The sequence below is a fragment of the Podarcis cretensis genome (genome assembly GCF_951804945.1).
Source record: "Podarcis cretensis genome assembly, chromosome: 17".
Classification (NCBI taxonomy): Eukaryota; Metazoa; Chordata; class Lepidosauria; order Squamata; family Lacertidae; genus Podarcis; species Podarcis cretensis.
In genome coordinates this window covers 4,688,267-4,710,813 of record NC_137187.1, presented here as the reverse complement: position 1 = coordinate 4,710,813, position 22,547 = coordinate 4,688,267, and the positions used below count along the sequence as shown (strand labels likewise).

The 22,547-nt window shown below is 43.9% G+C and overlaps 1 protein-coding gene across 1 annotated transcript in view; it reads right to left on the bottom strand.

The window, feature by feature from the left end:
* DGKQ (diacylglycerol kinase theta) overlaps positions 1-22,547 on the bottom strand; it is a 75,412-nt gene that overhangs the window by 17,799 nt on the left and 35,066 nt on the right. Inside the window, exons 9-16 of the mRNA XM_079959251.1 lie at positions 21,756-21,979; positions 21,154-21,244; positions 16,615-16,669; positions 16,267-16,328; positions 10,986-11,136; positions 8,757-8,795; positions 5,940-6,055; positions 1,780-1,931 (exon numbers count right to left, since the gene is read on the bottom strand). Of these exons, the coding sequence (XP_079815377.1) occupies positions 1,780-1,931; positions 5,940-6,055; positions 8,757-8,795; positions 10,986-11,136; positions 16,267-16,328; positions 16,615-16,669; positions 21,154-21,244; positions 21,756-21,979 (890 nt within the window). The remainder of the gene's footprint in view (positions 1-1,779; positions 1,932-5,939; positions 6,056-8,756; positions 8,796-10,985; positions 11,137-16,266; positions 16,329-16,614; positions 16,670-21,153; positions 21,245-21,755; positions 21,980-22,547) is intronic.

Below are 22,547 nucleotides of genomic sequence, written 5' to 3'. Positions count from 1 at the left end.
CGACCCTCTCCTGGCTATGGCAGGAGCCTCTTTAGCCGCGCGCCACCTCTCTAGCCGGGAGAGCCGCGTGGGGCTAAAGAAGCCCCACTTACTCTCTCCCAGCTGGAGAAGTGACGTGCAACTATGGCAGCAGCCTCTCCGCTGCGCCTTTCCGCTGCTCCCTGACCTGCTCTTTGGGGCTGGTGGTGGGCTTCCCCCGTCAGCCCCAAAGAGCAGATCGAAAGGAACCTGAAGCCTGGAGAGTGAGAGGGGTCGTTGCGCACCGACCCCTCTCGCTCTCCAGGCTTCCAAGGTAGCTGCCTGAACGCACCTTAAACGGCACCTTTTAGAGCGGGAAAACAAGAGGGGGAAAATTCTCCCCCTCTCTGCGCAGCACCTCCTGCCGCTTCGCTGAAGGGGCGCTGGGCAGAGAGGGGGAGATTTTTTTTTCTTGTTCTCCCTCCTCTAAAACAAGGTGCGTCCTATTGTCCGGTGCGTCCTATGGTGCGAAAAATACGGCATTTATTTCAACACTTGGAAGGTTAGCTCCCCAAGGAGGTTTTCATCATACTAAAATATAAACAATCCCATAGAAATAATAAAAGGGGCCACTGCTACCTTAGACTGAAAGACGTAGAAACAGCAAAAGGAAAATAGATTGACTCTTTTAGTCAGATAATAACAGTTCACTCTAATTTTCAATAAAAGACAAGAAAGATCATTAGACTTTGCAGTTTTCACTCCCAGTTCACACTTGGGACATCACTGTACAAACAAATGAGCTTCTGTTGCATTTGTTTAACTGCTGCCAAATGCCAGATGTAAAAATAGAAATGCTATTTATTAAGCCCACCCCTACAGTTCTGTTAGCTGACAGTAAAAGCTGTTGGAAATGGTGAAAAGGTTTATTATTTGACACGAGGGTAATACATCCCCAATGCCACTGAGTCTTTTGGCATTGACAGTGATCATCCTCAGCTGTACTACTACTCACACTGCAGCTGTGCCCAGTTTCCACAATGCAAAGCTTTTGAAACTGATGGCTGGGGTCCAAAGACCTGGACAAGAAGTCCTGCACATCTATGAGGCTTTGGATTGGCAATCTGCAAACAGGAGCTCTACACCACTACTAAAGCATGGGGTTTCAGAAATTATTTGTGACGCAGCATAGCAGCTATGTTCAAAGAAAAAACGAAACCCCTAACAAATCCCACTAGACAGCTGCTAAGACCTTGGAAGCACCTTAAACAGTTTTTCAAAACCCAACCCTTGTGTTTGTTTGCTGGCCAATGTTGAAAGCAAGTATGCCTTTATGACTACATTGTGAGAAAACAGTTTTAAGTAAAAATGAACCATGGGTTGGACTCAGCTGAACGGTTGCACTAGCAGGAGCTAAATTAGACTTTCTCTCCCTCTCCTCTAGGGCTGGGCGATATATCATCCAAAATCGGTGTGAAGTCCATATTGTGATGTCGGTTTCGCAATTTTTGACCTGGCAATATATCACAAATCATGATGTGTGTGTGTGCACTATCAAAAATCACTATGTGGGGGCGGAAACCATGAAGCCAGCCAATGCCTCTACATAGCTCCATCCTTTTTTCAGACATCAAGCAGCTTAGTTTCAGCAGCTGAACTGTATAATTTTCTTTCAAGACTAGGAAGTGGAAGAATGAAAGCAAGGAGCCCAACATACCATTAAAGTACTACTTGCAAATAATAATAATAATAATAATAATAATAATAATAATAATAATACATTAACAGAGATATCTGAATTGGGCAAAACCTAATAATTACCCAGGCAGTGGTCCTCCATTCGTTAGTTCAAAGACTTGATGAGGATTTAACAGTTTTCTAAAACTGTAGAGCAAAGCCCGGCCTTTAAGTCCTCCACTCTTTGGATTCACAAATACAAGCAATGGGCAGCAGTTCTGAGGAAGGTTGGTTTGCTAGAAGAGGGGGAAAGCAGTGGTTAAACAACGCTGCACATGTGCTCAAACAGACACCATTCCAAAAATACCCAATGAAGTCTAAAAAAGGAAAACATAAAACATGGGCTTCTAAGAGGCTCAGGGCACTATCTACTTTACCTCATTCTCAGTTTTAGGTTTTTTCACTGCAGCATTAAAAAGAAACAATTTTAAGAATTACAGGGGTGTTTTTGCCCCTCTTTTTTGTACATGCAAGCAATGCAGGAGCTCGGCACTTAAGGCTAAATAAGGAACTAAACCATTTCCTACAATATAAATCATGCAAATTCTGTACTTTTTGGAAGTAATATGTACACAGGTGGTGAACTATAATTTAGCACTTCTACACATTTATTTATTAGATGTATATACTGCTTTTCATCTGAGTACCACAGGGCGGTTTACAGTATAAAAACACAAAAATACATAACACAATAAAAACCAAACAATACTCCTCCAGTTTAAAAGGCTATAGAAGAGGACTGTTTTTGCTTGGTGCCTGAAGATATGTAATCATGGCGCCAGGCAAGCCTCCCTGGGGAGAGCATCCCACAAACACATTAACAAGCAACAGCTATACAGCTCGTTTATTATGTCTGAGGTGGTTCATAAACATTATTGCAGCTTACAACTAACTTGCAAGCCATGAAGATAATCAGGTGGTGGCATATCTAACAGCGCCCAGTAAGAGGGCAGCTCCATACTTCAACTGTAACAGCAACCATCATGTTTTCTGTTTGAAGTAGAATCAACATGTTTGCTTCTTTAAATATATCCCTGGGATGAATGATGGGGCTGGGGCTTCGGCAGGCGTACACAACTTGTTTAAAAAGATATGTATATGCTGTTCCTACTGCACCCACTTGCTCCAAACAAGATTTAGCCTACCCACACCAATAATGTTTTCTTACATAAAATGTGGTGCCACTCTGAGTTCATGACAGAGGCAAGATTGCAACAATCCTCAATTTATAATCGGAATTGAGGATAAGGTACTGATTGTTTCAGGCAGCTGCTAAAACACATGGACAGCTTGCTTCTATCTCTGTAGGCAACTGGTAATCATACCAGCAATGGAAGAAAGCAACTTTTGTTAGCTTAGGCAAATAAGAGCTGGCAGCTACAGAGAGAGATTTATTCTGCATAGGAATGAATGACCTAACACAACCAAACCCAGATCTGTTTGTGCCTAAAGATCAACAATGGCAGGATACATCATGAGATGTATCAGACATCACACCATGGTTTGCACTAACCATAATTTGGAACTGAAAAAATGCTGAGCTGCTGACCACACTGGCAAACTATGTTTTAGAACAGGTTCTCTGCTTTGGTTTTCCATTTGTTCAAAACTTAAGATGCACAGGTCACCAGAGGCAGAGCAACAGTGCTAAATACAGGTTGGTAAATTCAGATATCACATGTAAACCACGGTTAGCACAATTCATGATTTGCTAACCCCCTCCAGACCATAGTTTCAAATTATGGTCTGATGGCCAATCATAAACCACCGTTCATCCTCAGCCATTGGTACTTACTTCATTGTTACTTTATTGTTGGTTTAAATTTACACACATACACCTGAAAAAGAACCCCAGAGTCTAAAAGACTATAGTATTTTTAACTAGCTAGTTCAGATAGGAATACTATTCTGCTTCTATATTTTATATGCACTAGAATAGCTCTTCCCTTTTAATCATTAGACTACTTGGCATGATTACAATGGGCCTCAACTTCCTAGTGATTGTATGTGGAGTGAAACAAATGTGAAACTACTATGATTACATAAACATTAGTGCTTCCAAAATCACTTTTGGTTAACAGCAGTTGAGCATGTTGTTCAAATCACAAACCATAGTTTGTCTTAACTATGGTTAGTTAAATCAGGATAGCTCATACAGTATGGTTTGAAGTTAGCTTGTTTCCATTAACCCTAGCTAAGATTAGCCACACTCTGGGTCCAGATGACAGCAATCTAAAATGGAAGAAAGAGCTTTTTAAGTCCTCCTCATGGCCATGCTGCTGAAGAAAGGGGGCAGGAGTGCAAGAGCAAAGCTCACTGCAGTTTCTTCTAGTATTACTAAACTATAGCTTAGTATTACGTGTGTGTGACTTTCATGCTTTACTTTCCACGAAGGAAAAGCTCAATATAAGAAGCCACTCCTGTTTATCTTTGCATCTCTCTTCCTGCAGCAGTTTTCCCTGCTCTTCGCTCTCACAATTCCCAGAGAAAATGAGAGCCATGCAGGGATAAACAGAGAAAATCAGCCAATAGCTCCTCTGTTCCCGTGTGTGATCTTAAATTTTCTTGGCCTGTAGATGGGGGAGACTTCAGTCATCTCAAAGGCAAAGCTGCTCAGATGAAGAGTAGGGTTTACCAGCACGGTACTTCCTATGATGCCTGCAAACAATTTCAGTACAGTGGTACCTCGGGTTAAGTACTTAATTCGTTCCAGAGGTTCGTTCTTAACCTGAAACTGTTCTTAACCTGAAGCACCACTTTAGCTAATGGGGCCTCCCGCTGCCGCCCTGCCACCGGAGCACTCATCCTGAAGCAAAGTTCTTAACCCAAGGTACTATTTCTGGGTTAGCGGAGTCTGTAACCTGAAGTGTATGTAACTTGAAGCGTATGTAACCTGAGGTACCACTGTAAATACCCCCATTAAAAATCATAATGCATGAGATATTATTTGCTCTTCCTGTGCAGTTCCTGTTTGCACAGGTTCAGCCTGTCCTATATGCTCCCACGGTGTCCAATTTGTGCTATGCCCCACCTCGGCGGCAGTCATTTTGTTACTGGTGCCTCTGAAACTTTCTCAAAATTCCGAATGTGCCCACTGGCCTGAACAAGTTGGTGAATGCTAGTGTAACCTGACTCTTATTTATGTTAATCCAATTTCTGCATTAAAATAATATGCACAGGGGCGTCTGCAATGGTGATGGAAAAACAGCAAGAACTGTCGCTCTCGCCGTTTATCTTCAAGTGAGAGTGGAGGCTTTCCAAAAGCTTCATTATAAATCAAAGATATATGCAACTACGCCCATTATTCATCAGGCAATCTTCAAAGCCTATATTTAGAATGCCATTTTTCCTACACTTCATAAGAAAAAAAACGACTTGTTCTGGCCCCAGATGCAAGCACCAGCAATAGCACAATCCGGCACTGCAAAAATAATGCAACCAACAGGTTAGTTAGTGAATAAATCAGTCTGGAGAGAAAGAAAGACCTAAGCTGTTGCTCTCGTTCATATAGCTGCTACTTTCACACACATATACCTTGCTGAGTGGCATGTAAATCTCACCAGGGGTAGAGGCTCCCATACTAACGCAAATGCTTGCTTAAGAGGCCACTATGCATTCTCATATTTCTGGAGGCTTAAACTTGGCAAAGTAGTTTAGAAATTACTTATGAGCTCACACAACAGGCTTCAAGAGAGCCAAGTAGATATGGACTCATTTTTTAAAGGGTACCTTAAAGTGGAGTAAATTAATCCATCATTATGCTCTCAACATACAGACAGCTTTGTTATTTAAGGCACATTTTAACTATCCTTCAAGATTATAAATGTTAAAGCTGTTTTTCTTTTAGGTAGAACAAAAATAGCTCATTATTTTAAGGACAAAATCAAACATGACTGTTCTTTGTTTATAACCACACATTCCTTTGTTGGCAGTAAACTTTGCTCCATTCCCTTATTTGTTAATTGCTCCCATCCCCTCCGTAGCCAGAGTAAAATGGCCAAGCAAAGTAGGGCTGGATTTAATTTATTTTCATGTGGAGTTCATAGAATCATAGAATTATGGAACTGTAGAATTGGAAGGAACCCTGAGGGCCACCTAGTCCAACCCACTGAAATACAGGAATCTCAACTGGATCACACATGACAGATGACCATCAAATCTCTGCTTTGCACATGAAACATGCTATATTTATCGTCTGAGCATTAGTTAATTTCTTATAGAACGTGGAAGCCAATTGTTCTTACCAGAACTTCAGGGATGACAACTGCAGTTAGTGGCTTGTCATTAACAGTGGTGTCTTTAGCTAGCATATAGAGTCTTTCGGCTTCAGCAAAACATGAAATTTCTAGTACAACAGCACCTACAACAAATTAATTCAAGAATAATTTTTAAAGGCTATACAAACATAAATGCACATAGTGATATGATGCAATATCTTTATTGTGTCACTAAAGGGTATATACAATGAAGATTGAGTGCACTGAACGCAACTCAGCTCACAAAAGTTAGAGGCTTAAACCTGGTCAGGTTGGTGCCTCTGGGTGACTGAGGTTATTCTTTGACAACATGAGCACAGCTATGATACACCTTTTTTGATGGTACCTTCTCTACCCAACAGAGGGTCTGTTTCTCCCAATGGAATTTCTATGGGAAAGGGTCATGGCTCAGTGGTAGAGCACATGTTTTGCATCAAAGGGTCTCCTATTCCAATTCCCAGCACCTCCAGGTAGGTTTGGGAGAGACCCATAAAGACCTAAAGAGTCACTGCCAGTCACTGGAGACAGCACTGAGACTGATGAACCAGCGCTCTGACTTGGTGTACGTCAATGTCCCATATTCCTACGTAGACAGAACACTCTTTGACATTTTAGTGCTTAGCACACCGCCTTCCAGATCAATTTGCCATCTGACCATGTGCAGTTAAAGTCAGAAGAGCTGCAAATCAATATCTAAGAGCTCAAAAAGGGCCAGAATCTAAGCTAAACATAAGAGGGGACAATAAGTACTTAGCATCTTGAACAGTGCACTTAATCTTCCTCCAGAGAGGACAGCTGTGCTACAAATTGCTATGTTTTTCAACAGAAAAGTAGGGGGATTTCAAATCTGTTCAAGGGAAACATGAAACAGGGCTCCAAGACGAAATCCTCAGAAGGCATTCTTGCTCATATTGGTTGTTCCCCATGCGCAACATCATTGGCTTGTGGAGATAGTGACATTTATGTTACAGCATGAGTAAGTATCTTTGCATGTTACAGGAGAAAGTGAGACAAGTAGACTGTGTTGATGGTAAAGTGTACTTCCACCCTTAAGAAGATTACTGAAACAGGAATTACACAAGATGCATGGTATGATTTTAATGGGCACCATAGGAAGGTATGCAACACAGAACCTTTCAACATAATACACATTTATTCTCAGTTTTTCCAGGCTGGTGTTTTTGGTTTTTGTTATAATGCAATTGCATCTTCACAAGTACATTTTGACATATTTCCAGGTACCGTATTTTTCGTTCCATAAGACACACTTTTTCCCTCCTAAAAAGTAAGGAGAAGTGTGTCTTATGGAGTGAATGTGTGGTCGATCGCTGGCTCCCTTTCTGGCCCCGCCCCCTTGCCCAGGCCTCCATTGTTGAATGTTCTTCAGGCAGAGGCTGCTTGTTTCCCCAGCGACATGTGATTGGCTGATTAGATTATCTGTCTGGAAACGGCTCCCTTTCCTTTCCTAAAGAAGCTGCAGAACTGTGAGTTGAACCCCATAAAAACAGGATTTTTTCCCTTTGCAAAGTAAGATCAACAACTTTGAGCTTATCCTCAAAAAAGGGGCTTTTCCCCTTTGCAAAAGAAGCTGCACAACTGTGAGCTGATTCCCCCCCCCCCAAAAAAAAAACCGGTGCGTCTTATGGAGCAAAAAATACAGTATCATGTTCTTAGCCTTTGTAAATGGGATGCACATTTGGTTCCAGCACAAAACTCTTATGTTTTCAGGAGAAAAATGTATGCACCTGTGAAAGAAAAGCCTACTCAAGGCTTCGGCAAGAGAGTTGCCCTGGTTTCTAGTCATGGAGTGCTTCCCAAACATCCTCGATCTCTAGGCAATATGTTGGTAGCTTGCAGTAAAACTGGAGCAGGGATTATTCAGTTGTACAGCTGCCACCATAATCATTCCAACCCGTGGCAAGAACAAACTATGCATTTGAATGTAACAGTAAACATTATCCAGGAGAGGACTGCTTTTTTCATGGATAAATTTCTTGCCTGGTCCCAGTGAAAACTGTGATAGAGAAGTGGTCAAGACAGGCACCTACTGACGCTCTGAACGAGCAGGGAATACATGTTGTTTCTCTCCCAGTCCTTGAAGAAACATGGGGTTGATTTGGTACTCTACATATGCTGAGTTCAGAAGCAAGCCTCAGACCTGCATGCTTCCTCCCAGCAGCCCACCACAAAAAGAAGTAAACACTTGCACAATAAGGTCCCACCATGCACCCCTTATAAGGGACACGGGTGGTGCTGTGGGTTAAACCACAGAGCCTAGGACTTGCCGATCAGAAGGATGGGGTTCAAATTCCCACGACGGGGTGAGCTCCCGTTGTTCGGTCCCTGCTCCTGCCAACCTAGCAGTTTGAAAGCATGTCAAAGTGCAAGTAGATAAATAGGTACCGCTCTGGCAGGAAGGTAAACGGCGTTTCCGTGCGCTGCTCTGGTTCGCCAGAAGCGGCTTAGTCATGCTGGCCACATGACCCGGAAGCTGTACACTGGCTCCCTTGGCCAATAAAGGGAGATGAGCGCCACAACCCCAGTCGGCCACGACTGGACCTAATGGTCATGGGTCCCCTTTACCTTTACCTTTTATGCGCCTCTTATGCCTGAATATAAAAATCACTAGATTACTACATGCAGCGAAGGGATTCGGAGGAAGCAGACATGCCAAAAGACCTCTCCCAATCGCACCATATGAAGAGGGAGAGGTGTAAAACATTTGAACAGACCCAAAGGTGGCACATTATAACCAAACACTTTTTACACAGCCATTAAACTCAAGATAAAACGCTATAGTCTTACCTTGAGATGAATATACGTGGCTCACAGAAACTAGATTTGCTGAAAAAGTAGAAAAAGCAAAACTTATTTTCTATGTGTAACATTAAAATGTCTATCCCCCCCCCCCAGGTGGAAACAAACTATAGGTTACCGAAATAAATTTTAAAAATTAATGCTGTCCCATTTTACACACATTCTGTGAGATCAGTCTTGTTTATTTGAAGATGCATGAATGTTAAACACAAATTGCCCATGTATTTAAAGTTAAAGGCTTCAGGACAATAAACAGGATCAACTGGTTCGCAGCAGAACAAAGCTGGTTCCAAATCCTGCTAATGGAATATATTAGCTTGAGTAATAAACACAAATCATATTTAAGATGCCTATTAATCCTAATTTAAATTGTTGTAGCAAACACTGCATGGGTGGGATTCCAAAGGGATGCAAGCATAGCTCTGTGCGTGCAATGGAGCTTCTGTGGAGAACCTTCGCTCCTTCTGTGGTCAATTTTTGAAAAGCGATGAAGTGGTCAGAAGACACATGTAGTCACTGTATAGCATTGAGCATCACACAATGTTCAATAGCTAGGCGACAGGCCCACATATCTTCACTTCCCCCCACATCCCCCCTCTTTGCCAGAAGCCCAGCCAAGCTGGATATAAACAATCCAGTAGCGTTCGCTGGCTTCTAGCTCTTTTGCGCAATCTGCTTAAGCCCACATAACATTTTATTTCACCTTACTCATTTAAAACTTAAAACTCAATTGACAAATAGATTAAGGGGAAATACAAAACAATCATTCACACAAAAATGGGATATGTTCAAGAAATACCTACAAAAATATAATAATGACATAACATCTATGGCAGCGTTTGAATGACCCTTGTGTAAATTAAACACTATTAAATAAGGAAAAATGGTATGATATGTTGCAAGAAAGTATTAGAAAATATATTAAGAGTGAGGTATTAAGTACATCAATGTTGTAAATGTAAATTACATCGGGAAATGACGGTAAGTCTATTTGGACATAGTTTAGTTTATTGGATTTTACTTTGGTTTATTTTTGTTTAGTTAGAAAATATAAGAAAAGAGCATGGATAAGTACAAGTTTAAATCGATATTTAACAGTATAATTATTTAAGGTTGTTACTATTATTATTATTATTATTATTATTAATTTTACCTTTTCTTTGTACGTGTATTTAAGATTGTGTATGCTATCCTCAGATGTCAATTAATATTAATAATAATAGTTAATAAATAAAACTTTTAAAACTTTTTAACGTCCAAATCAGGTTTTCATATAAAGTAATAGAAATAACATTTTTTTAAACCCCAATAAGTATTGTTTCAGAGAAAGAACAAATATAAAAGACAGTACAAATAACTGTGGGGAAGAACAGGTGACAATCCATGTTTGAGGCATTTCATTAAATTCGAGCCTCTGCTTTACAACTTCTAAGACATAGCACCAAGAAAAATAATGCACCGAAGGTTGAAAAAACAAGACTGAGAATGACAGAGTGCCTTTTAGTGTGTTTCAGAATTTAAAATAGATTTTTTATTTGACAATGGACACACCCAGATAATTAAATATCATCTTAATAAAGCAAGATATGAACTTCCTACCTACACACAGCTGCTTTGCTCCTCCCTTTGTGTGAGTAGAGAAACAAGCCAGAAAGCTTCAGTTAACTAATAGTTTTCTATGATACCTGAATTGTGAATTGCCCTGAGAGCTTCCACACATGCCAGTAAAAGGAAGCTATCTTTAAAACCTGGGTCCAGAGTCAAATCAGTAGCTGTGTGAGTGAAAGCCAGTGCAAAAAGTTCCACTAGCACAACTGGACTTTCCTCCCCCCTCCTCCTTTCCACGCAACCCCTCCAAATCAGCCTGGGGGGGGGGTGTCTGCAGAACCCCCAGAACAGCAACCCAGGGGTAGGAGAGGGGAGATCATTCTGTTGGACAGGCTGAAACGCTTACGCTGATGAAACCATGGGAAGAGCGTGATGATTAATTCCTCCCATGGCTTCATGTCTTGGCTTATTTGGAAGCTACTAACCATAGTTTCCTAGCTCTGACATAATGAGAAACAATGGTTAGCAGTGGGCTCACTCATGTGAAGTAGGGGCAAAGCAGATGTAAGCGGATGTGTGAGGATTGTTCATACGTTAGTTCATTTAGCCATTTGATCATCTGAAAGCAGCCAGAGATGAAAACATAAACTGTTTTGGTATGTGACTTACTTTTGAGGCTTAATTCATCTCTGAGGATGTTTGTGTATTCATCAGTAGAGAGATGAGGTGGCAGACCACCAACAAACAAATGTACCCGCGTAGATGATATATTGTTTTCTACAATGTAAAATCTTGTTTGATTCATCTGACGTAGTGAAGTCTGTAAAAGGGAAAAGACAGCTGAGAACTCACATTAATAATAATAATAATAAAAATAAATTTTATTTATATCCCGCCCTCCCCAGCCGAAGCTGGGCTCAGGGCGGCTAACAACAATCAAAATAATCCAACATTCTAAAAACATTCATTATAAAATTAATTAAAATCAAATTGATGGCAACCATTAAGCAAAATTCTGTGCAGATTGCCAGAGGAGGGGGTTAGGCTGCGCCCTGACCAAAGGCCTGGTGGAACAGCTCTGTCTTGCAGGCCCTGCGGAAAGATGTCAGGTCCCGCAGGACCCTAGTCTCTTGTGACAGAGCGTTCCACCAGATTGGAGCCGCGGCTGAGAAAGCCCTGGCTCTAGTTGAGGCCAGCCTAACCTCTCTGAGGCCTGGGATCTTCAGGATGTTTTTATTTGCAGACCGTAAATTTCTCTGTGGGACATACCAGGAGAGGCGGTCCCATAGGTACGAGGGTCCTAGGCCGTATAGGGCTTTAAAGGTTAAAACCAGCAACCTTAAACCTGATCCTGTACTCCACCGGGAGCCAGTGCAGCTGGTATGAATATGATCGGATGAATATGATCTCGCAGCGAAGACCCCATAAGGAGTCTCGCCGCGGCATTCTGCACCCGCTGGAGTTTCTGGGTCAGTCTCAAGGGCAGCCCCACGTAGAGCGAGTTACAATAATCCAGTCTGGAGGTGACTGTCGCGTGGATCACAGTGGCTAGGTCAGGGCGAGAGAGATAAGGAGCCAACTGCTTAGCTTGGCGGAGATGAAAAAATGCCGCCTTTGTTATAGCTGTAATCTGCGCCTCCATAGAGAGGGAGGTATCGAAGATTACACCCAAACTCTTAACGGACGATGCTGGCACTAATTGCACCCCCGCAAGAGATGGGAGTTGCCCCCTCAATCCCATATCGCCCTGTCCCAGCCAGAGGACCTCTGTCTTCGAAGGATTTAACTTCAACCGGCTCTCACGTAACCATCCAATCACAGCTTCCAGACATCTGGTCAGTGTGTCTGGAGCCGAGTCAGGATGGCCATCCATCAACAGATAGAGTTGGGTGTCATCGGCATACTGATGGCAACCCAGCCCAAAACTCCGGACAAGCTGGGCGAGGGGGCGCATAAAGATGTTAAAAAGCATCGGGGAGAGAATCGCACCCTGAGGCACTCCACACACCAAGGAGTGGCACGATGACAATTCCCCCCCCCCCAAGCGCCACCCTCTGTCCCCGACCAGAGAAACGAGCGCAGCCACTGAAGGACTGTGCCCTGGATCCCCACGTCGGCAAGGCGGTGGTCCAGGAGTTCGTGATCAACCATGTCGAAGGCTGCTGACAGATCTAGAAGAATCAGCAGCCCCGACCCGCCTCGATCCAGCTGCCTGCGGAGATCATCTGTTAGGGTGACCAGAGCCGTCTCGGTCCCATGACCAGCGCGGAAGCTGGACTGGAATGGATCCAGAGCAGATGTTTCATCCAGAAACCTACCAAGCTGTTCAGCAACCGCTCTCTCAATCACCTTACCCAGGAATGGAAGATTCGAAACGGGCGGTAATTGGATAGATCTAAGGGATCTAATGATGTTTTCTTTAAGAGCGCACGCACCACTGCCTCCTTCAGTTCCCCTGGGAATATCCTGGTGCCAAGGGACAAATTGATGATATCACCCAGGGGGGCCCGCACCTCGTCTGGACATGCTCTAATCAGCCAAGACGGGCACGGGTCAAGAGGACAGGTGGTGGGCTTTCCAGCTCGGAGGAGTCTGTCCACATCGGCTGGGGATATCCGGTCAAAGTGGTCCAATACTGGACCCGAGGACAGTCGAGGGGCCTCCAGTTCCTTTATTGTATCCAAATTGGCAGGGAGGTCATGGCGAAGCAATAGGACCTTCTCCGCAAAAAAAGCTCGCAAATGACTCACAGCTGTGTGTCAAATTGTTATTTAAATTTGGCTGTCCTTCAAGGGACGTTAAAGACCTAATTATACTAAATAATTGCGCCAGGCGAGAGCTAGCGGATGCAATGGAGGCCGAGAAGTAGGACTTCTTAGCGGCCTTCACTGCCATCTCGTAGGTTTTCATAAAAACCCTATAAGATGTTCTTGAGGCTCCATCACGGGCACCCCGCCATACTCGCTCTAGCCGTCTGAGGTCCCGCTTCATTTTCCGAAGCTGCTCGGTAAACCAGGGAGCCCGGTTTCTGCGGGGTCGCAGAGGGCACTTAGGTGCGATCTCATCGATGGCTGCTAGGAGCTGGATATTCCAGCCCTCAACAAGCTCAGTCAATGAGTCGCCAGGGAGAGAAAGGTCCCACAAGGCCTGACGGAATCTATCAGGGTCCATCAGCCTCTGCGGGCGAGCCCAAATTGGCTCGCCACCTAAGCAGGGTGGGGGTGGAAAATCAATCCTGGCTTTCAGAGCGTAGTGATCAGACCATGGCACCTTCATCGAAGGAGACAGGATCACATCTATACCGACGCCAAAGATCAAATCAAGCGTGTGGCCTGCTTGATGTGTGGGGCCCGAAACAAACTGGGAGAGCCCTAGTGTCGCCATGGAAGACACCAGGTCCAGAGCCTGTGAGGAGGGAGTGGCATCAGCATGGATGTTGAAGTCCCCCAATACCAATAGGTTAGGGAACTCCAAGGCCCAGCGGGCCACCGCCTCCAGCAGGCCTGACAGGGTGGCTGCTGGTGCGCTAGGTGGCCGGTACACCAGCCAGACAGCCAAGCTCACCTCGGAGCCCCACACTAGGCCAACACATTCAATGCCGGGGATCGATGGCGATGGTAGAGCCCTGAAAGGACAATCTTCCCGGATTAATAATGCTACCCCTCCCCCCCCGGCGCACAGTCCGCGACTGGTGGAGGACGGAGAAACCCGGGGGCACCATCTCTTGTAGGGTAACTGTTGCCCCTTCACGCACCCAGGTCTCAGTCACACAAGCCAGGTTGACCCGCTGCGAGGTAGAGAAATCTCGCAGGGTGGCGGTTTTGTTGCTTATAGACCTGGCATTGCACAACACCAGTGACGGAGGTGAGTAATCCTTGCTCACCCTACCTTCGTCCCTCGGGATGGGGCGCAGATTGGAAGGGGTACGAGAATATCCGTATCTCGATCCCCTTCGCCTATGACATCTGCCCCCACCGCCATACCTCCCTCGCCCCACTCCAGTAGCAATCCCAAGCCTCAAACCAACCTCCATTTACAAAATAGAAAAACAAATCAAACCAAAAACAATTGTACCAAACAAAACAAATCCCCACCCCACTCAATATCAACCCCAAACCAAAATAAAACAGAACAAGATAAAAAATACATCAATAAAAACCACCGTTCACGGTGGTACAACAAAATAAAAAGTAAAAACCCCTTTAAAACACTTTAAAATATATAAAGACATTTTTAACATTTGCTGCAGCAACACCAGTGTCCTTAAAAGTGTAGCGGTGGCGAGTGTGGGCCCCGCCCCCTAGGGCTGGTGGAATGGGCCTGAGGAGGGAGTGGTATTCCCCAACACCCACGGTGCAGTAGCAGCAGCAGCAGTGTCCCAGTGCCTCAATGAGGCCTCCCAAAGCCGTGGGGGTGGTGAGTCAGTCTGGGCCCGTCCCCTGGGCCAGGTAGAATTAGCCTGAGGAGGGAGCGGCCCTCCCCAACTCACAGTGCAGCAGCAGCAGCGGTCAAATACATTACATTACAAATACAATGCATACAGAGAGAAGGTTAAGATTCCAATAAGCAGAAACTCTTGCCTCCAACTACCAAAAACAGTTACCAGACCACTAAGCCTGCCTGCGTAAGAGAACTGCCTTTTTGTTTGGACTTGTGTAATTGTTCTCATTTTGTGCTACATGTTAGCAAAAGGTTGAGGAGCACTGGTTAAATGCAGGGCAATCAAAATGCCAGAGTTATGAGCAACCTCCCAAATAATTCTAGATTACATGTCACAAAACCCTGAATTCCATGACGAAAATACACGACGCAAGTAAACACGCACACTGTAATGTTTAGTACCCTTCTCGAAATATGCAGTTCCCCCAGGTAATTTGGAATACGTCAAGATGATTGTGCAGTGGAAGGAGTTAAGATGATAATGGAATTTGGGGTAGCTAGTGAAGGGAACAAGAGTCGATGAGGCAAGAGGGGAAAATAGGGAGTTTGTGAAAAGTCCTAACCCAATGCCTTGGAAATACGCATCAACTACTCCCTCTCTGTTTCTGAATATTCTAATAATGCTCAAAAAAGAAGCCAGTCCTCAGGGAGGCTTTAACCCTGTGGAAACCTATTCCTAAAAGGTCCCCAGAATTCCCTGGCTATATCTTTCATCACCACTGTGTGTGCGCGTCTATATATATATATATATATATATATATATATCTATATATATATATTAAGGGTTCTCACCTTCCCACACCACCTTCCCACTAAGCAGGTGTGTCTAATTCTTCCTGGCCATTTTTGCCATGGTTGGGGTGAGTTCTCTGAAGAAGCTGGACCCTGAAAAACCTCTTTACCTCCCCTCCTTCTGACATATTCTGCCCACACATTTTCAAGCTTTGCTCAGCCAGAAAATACTTGCTTCAATTAAAAAAAAAAAAAAAAAAAAAACCAAAAGAGGTTGGGGGGGACGTGGGATGGGATGGTACAGAGCAGGTCTCAACATTCTAAAACGGGTAAGCTATAGAAAGACCCACAGAGTTGTTTTTACACAAAAGGAATTCAGCTGAGAAATAGACGAACAGGGGACTGAAGTAATGAGCAAGGAATTGTGAGCATCAGTGGCTCTCTGCTTGTCCAAAGAATGGGATGAGGCGAATGCTAACGGGAGGTCTTGAGGTACAGCTGCTTTTTGGCTGCTTCAGGAATTGTAGTTACTACAACAGCTGGGATGCCTTTTTCTATGTGATGCCTCACCAGGAAGCAGAATGCACAAATCAGAACTGAAGAGATACTAGGTGCATTTTAAAGTGGTATGTGCAGCTAATAGAAGTAGCTGGCAAGAGCTAGCAACTTTTTGTCTGAATTTCTTCTCCTTTGGTTTAAATATAAAATCCAGTAATGATGTAAAAATGAGAACATTAACTCAATAAAGAAATATGGGAGAGTGGTATTGTAGGCATACCTTTCTTATGTCTTGGAATCTGCTGAGAATCAATTCGTGATCATCCAGAACCATTCGTTGAACTAAATGGGAAGAAAAAAATCAATTCATATGTGGTTCCTTTTTTAAAAAAAAATTAAAAATGTGCAGTTCATTAGCATGCTAAGCGCTGCCAATCTGGACACTAATTTATCCAGTTAAATTTAACCTTCCAAGTAGAAAGTGAAAATGCCAGAAACGACAATTAAAAAAACAAAACCCCAAATCTCCAGCCTCTTGAAGCTGAAACTTAACATTCAGGATTCTGATAAGTGCAGGCATTAAAACTGCAGTGACATCCTGTAATAATGAGAACTATCTGTGACTTACCTTGCTTAGAGCCCATGAGTACCTCCACCAGTTTGAAGTTCTGAAAGTTTTCCAACTGCCAAAAAAATTCATCAAGATTTCTAGTAAGTTATAATCTTTTAACTTTAAGACCCTTAAGGTTTTGTTTTTGTTTTTAGATAGTATGGCGCTGTGGGTTAAAGCCTCAGCGCCTAGGACTTGCCGATCGAAAGGTCGGCGGTTCGAATCCCTGCGGTGGGGTGCGCTCCCGCTGCTCGGTCCCAGCGCCTGCCAACCTAGCAGTTCGAAAGCACCTCCGGGTGCAAGTAGATAAATAGGGACCGCTTACCAGCGGGAAGGTAAACGGCGTTTCCGTGTGCGACTCTGGCTCGCCAGAGCAGCGATGTCACGCTGGCCACGTGACCCGGAAGTGTCTCCGGACAGCGCTGGCCCCTGGCCTCTTAAGTGAGATGGGCGCACAACCCAAGAGTCTGTCAAGACTGGCCCGTACGGGCAGGGGTACCTTTACCTTTACCTTTTAAAGATGAAGAAATATGACTAAGGCTGTGCTTTAGACCTCTCTTCTTCCTTTTGTGGTGTGGTTCTGTCTCACCTTAAGACATTAGCCTGGTTTACCTGTCACATTAAACAACCGTTTTCAAATTAAGCGATGGTTTAATGCAGGAGGAATGAGGAACCTCCAGCCCACAGACTTAACTGGGCCCATCAAGTACCTCTGCATTTGGCCCATTAGGTGGTTTTGGTGAAGCCATGCCTACCTGCCCTGCAACTGTGGGGCTTGTAAGATTGAGCTTGGCCAAAAGGGTTATGCAGGCACGGCACTTTGATAATAATAATAATAGTCATACTTTGGGTTACAGATGCTTCAAGTTGTGTGTTTTCGGGTTGCGCATCATGCCGAACCCGGAACTACCGGAACAGGTTACTTCCAGGTTTCGGCGCTCACGCATGCGCAGAAGCGCTAAATTGCGCTTTGCTCATGTGCAGAAGCGCCAAACCCGGAAGTACCGGAATGGGTTATTTAAGGATTTTGGCGCTTGCGCATACACTAACACACTAAATTGCGCTTTGCTCATGCGCAGAAGTGCCAAATCATGACCCACGCATGCACAGACATGGCGCTGTGGGTTGTGAACGTGCCTCCCGCACAGATCACGTTCGCAACCTGAGCGTCCACTGTAGTAGTAGTAGTAGTAGTAGTAGTAGTAGTAATTTTTTATTTGTATCCCGCCCTCCCTGGCTGAGGCCGGGCTCAGAGCGGCTGACATCATAAAAACAACACAATATGCATAAAAACAGACATCGATTAATTAAAATACACCATAAAATTCATTCAGACAAGTTAAAATCTGGGCAGGTGCCAATTATCAGGTTGGAACTGAGAGTGGTTAATTGAGAGGAGCATCTGCAGGTGTCTTCAGAAGCCCTTCTCACTGCGTAGTGCTTTCCAACCATCACCAGCCAGCTTACGGAAAGGTCTTCAGAGGCACCACTCAAAGCACTACCAAAAAAATTGCACCTCGATAAGGGCTCCCAAAGACCCATAGAGGCAATGAAGGTCACCTGATATCACTGTGACGTCGGGTGGATGGGTGGCTGCCAGGGGTGAGGGAGAAAACAATTTTGCCTGCCAGCCCAGAAAGGTTCAGCCCTGGGTTTAATGTGAATGAGCAGCATGTGGTACACACTGCTCAAAAGATTGCACCTTGCCCCCCCCCCTCCACCTCTTTTTTCAGAATGTCAGGGAGAAAACAAAGAAGGGCTGACTTCCATAATGTGCAAAGTAGTGTGGTTTGTCCATTTCCTAAGAAAGAAGTTAGTTCTTGGCTTACAATCATGGTTTGCTAAAAGACAAACAAACCACGAGTCCTGCCACACATGTAATTGGAAGCTATCCCCTGCTCCAATTCTTCCCTGGTACTCAGCACACATTCATTTTAAACTATGGTTTAAAGTAAGGTGAGAACCAGGATACTAAAAATCCACACTTTGTAAGAGTGGATAAAAATAAATTCTTTAAAAATAAAAAAGGTGTTTACATGTTGAAAAAACCCCCGGAAGTTATCTTAAATGTTTATGTTAAATAATTTGGATGTAAACCTTAGAAGTTCATCTGTAAACTGAATCAATGCCTCTGCCAGTTACTTTGAATTAAGAAAGAATCAATCCAATCCACTCTCAAATACAAATGCAATGAAAATAAATCCATTAACTACTGTATTTTTCGCCCTATAGGACGCACTTTCTCCCCTCCAAAAATGAAGGGGAAATGTGTGTGCGTCCTATGGGGCGAATGCAGGCTTTCGCTGAAGCCTGGAGAGCGAGAGGGGTCGGTGTGCACTGACCCCTCTCGCTCTCCAGGCTTCAGGAAGCTCTCCGCAAGCCTTGGGAGCCCGCGGGAGTTTCCGTTGAGCTCCCTAGGCTTGCGGATAGCAGCCTGCATCTCGAAGCCTGGGGTGCGCTGCACAGCGCACCCCGGACTTCGGTTCCCTGACCTGGTTTGGAGGCTGGCGGTGGGGAGAAGCACGCTTTCCCCCCGCCAGCCCCACAAGCTCGGGGGACAGTGGGGAAGCGGAGCGCCGCCATGCCGCTGTTCCCCGACCTGGTTTGGGTTTCATGCAGATATCCGCAAGGCGTGGGAACCCGGCGGGAAGTCGCGCCGGTCTCCCAAGGCTTGCGGAGAGCTCCCTGTTCTGGGGGCTGGGGTCGGGGGAAGCTCGGGCTTCCCCCGCCCCAGCCCCGCGCCTGAGGGGGAAATAATTTTTTTTCTCCCCCCCCCCAAAACTAGGTGTGTCCTATGGGCCGGTGCACCCTATGGGGCGAAAAATACGGTAGCAGACCTTGCTTCTATCTATCATTCATGGGCATTTCATTTTTGTTTCCTACTTTCTTTTTGTGAGGCTGGAACAAGGCCATAGCAGAGTGAAACAGAAAAGAGCAATGCTGGAGAGAAAAAGAGGATCAAATTCTCCATACTTCACAGATTGTCAAAGGAAGACCCTATAGGGCTTTACCTCAAAGACATTTCCCTTACAGATAAAAATGAAAGCGTGCAAAACATACAGTGCAACCAATAGATGCAAGGTCCAGTTGTACTAATAATGAAACAAACACATAAATAATATTGTAGCTGTAAATAAACATGGTTTAGTGAAAAAAATTGCAGCATTTTAAAGAAAAACATAGACAGTATCAACAATATTTGTATATGTATTTGTTTTCCTTGTTGATTTAACGCACTCCACCCCACATTGTGGGACGTGGGTGGCGTTGTGGGTTAAACCACAGACCCTAGGACTTGCCGATCAGAAGGTCGGCGGTTCGAATCCCCGCGACAGGGTGAGCTCCCGTTGCTCAGTCCCTGCTCCTGCCAACCTAGCAGTTCGAAAGCACGTGAAAGTGCAAGTAGATAAATAGGTACCGCTTTGGCGGGAAGGTATACGGCGTTTCCATGCGCTGCTCTGGTTGCCAGAAGCGGCTTAGTCATGCTGGCCACATGGCCCGGAAGCTGTATGCCGGCTCCCTCGGCCACTAAAGCGAGATGAGCGCCGCAACCCCAGAGTCGGTCACGACTGGACCTAATGTTCAGGGGTCCCTTTACCCTTTTACGTTTACCCCATATTGTAGAGCAACACCAAATTGAAGGGTTCAATTAATTCTGAAGCACAAACTTCCTCACTCACTGGAGTATTGCCAGAATATTAAAACATTACTCATGTTGGAGAAAAGTTGGGGCTTCTTGCATATAGTTTAATGACCAATAAGCTATCTAACAGGAGAGGACTTTGCATAAAATAATTACTTTGGTCAGCCAGCTTTGGTCACCCCCCCCCCCCCCCCCCGCTTTTGACTAAAGTAGCAGCCCTCACCTGGCTGATTTAGTTAAACTATTAATACATTGTCTGTTTTTAAGCTGAATTTAAATGAAATACATTGGTACCTCGGGTTACATACGCTTCAGGTTACAGACTCCGCTAACCCAGAAATAGTACCTCGGGTGAAGAACTTCAGGTTAAGAACTTTGCTTCAGGATGAGAACAGAAATTGTGCAGTGGTGGCACAGCGGCAGCGGGAGGCCCCATTAGCTAAAGTGGTGCTTCAGGTTAAGAACAGTTTCAGGTTAACAACAGACCTCCAGAACGAATTAAGTTCTTAACCCGAGGTACCACTGTATTAATTTATTATATCTGAACCTGTTTTAGAATTTTATCCTTTGTACGTTTTCAAGTAAATTTCTCTTGATTTTATTGTTTTATCTTTTTGCAAACTGCTTTGAGGTGTTGTTTTTTACAAGCAAGCAGTGTATAAATATTATGAAATAAATAAAATACCATGAGTACTGTTCTTCACTCTGCAACTGTGTGAATGAAGAACAGGTTATAAATGTTTTAAATAAATACTTGAAACTGTCTAGTCTCTGCTCAATGGAACTCCCTTGCAATTTTTACTGTGTTGTTTGTTTAATCTATCTGTGGTACTCTTTATTTGAATCATATAGTTAAATACAAGTCAACGCAGAGGGGAAACTGAAAATGAAACAATCCATTTGATATTGCTTACCTGGTGTCCAAGTAATGGGAGAACTTCTTTAATAACCATCTGGGTAGTGCTTTCTTTATTTACTCGTATTGAGACACAGGCCATTCCAATCCTAGAGAGGCAAAATAATTTACAGAAGGTGGGTTGGGTGAAAGGAACATCAGCAGGGAAATACTGCTTTGCCAACATGTTTAACAGCCACAAAAATAGGATTATTCATTATGCTGAATGACCATGACTCTTCTGTCCATAAAACCGATCAAATAAATGTTGCTATCAAGTTCATTCTGAAGCTTAGAGATTCAAATTTTCAAGTTATATTAATACTTTTTGATTTGTAGACAAACCTTACAGAGATTTTTTTTCCTGAAAAAACAAACAAACTACCACCTCACAGAGCCTACATTCTCTATAGGAGGAGAGTGATAGCTGTATGGATGTGCTTCAATCATTCTGGAAGCTACTTTGATTTATAAACAGAAGGGGGTTCTATATATCAAAACCAATAAAATAACCTCTCATTTCCTTAACATAGATTTATTAAAATGCATTCTACACATCACTCCTCTTATTTATGACACTGTACCATAAATATGGATCTTGGTAAAGGAAGTATCACTTACTTCAGCCATCCAGGGTAAATTTTTACAACTTCATTATCTCTCGGTTTGGCTCTAATGATCCAAGCTTCAGGAACGGCTTCTCGGAATACAGACCCTGGCTGGGTCTCTTCTGTGGTATCATTCCTATTAATGATGTCATCACAAAACAAGGCCTGTTGAGTGAATGTCTGAAGCTCATAATCTTGTGGATCATCGTTGATGTAATATGACCTCAGTGCAGCCTCCTACAACACCACAAAACACACAAACACAAAGTAAGTAGCTGAGCATTTTGAGATGATATGAATATTCTTGAATGGAGAGAAGCAGCAACCATCATGCACATGAAAATATAACCTATTAGAGCCCTGGTCAGCAATTATATTTTCTTGTGGAACAATTCTGGCAAGAGTGAGGAGTGGCAGACTCCTTCAACCCACTTCCTAAAGTGGCCAGCTGAAGAATTGTTCCCCTAATACAGGGTACCTCAGGTTACATACGCTTCAGGTTGCAAACGCTTTAGGTTACAGACTCTGCTAACCCAGAAATAGTACCTCGGGTTAAGAACTTTGCTTCAGGATGAGATGAGAACAGAAATTGTGTTCCGGCGGCACGGTGGCAGCAGGAGGCCCCATTAGCTAAAGTGGTGCTTCAGGTTAAGAACAGTTTCAGGTTAAGAACGGACTTCCGGAACGAATTAAGTACTTAACCAGAGGTACCACTGTATGTCATTTTATTATTTATATTCACAGCTTTCCTTTCACCATATAGTCCCAGGATTAAAAAAAAAATTACCATTAAAGTAAGTACCTT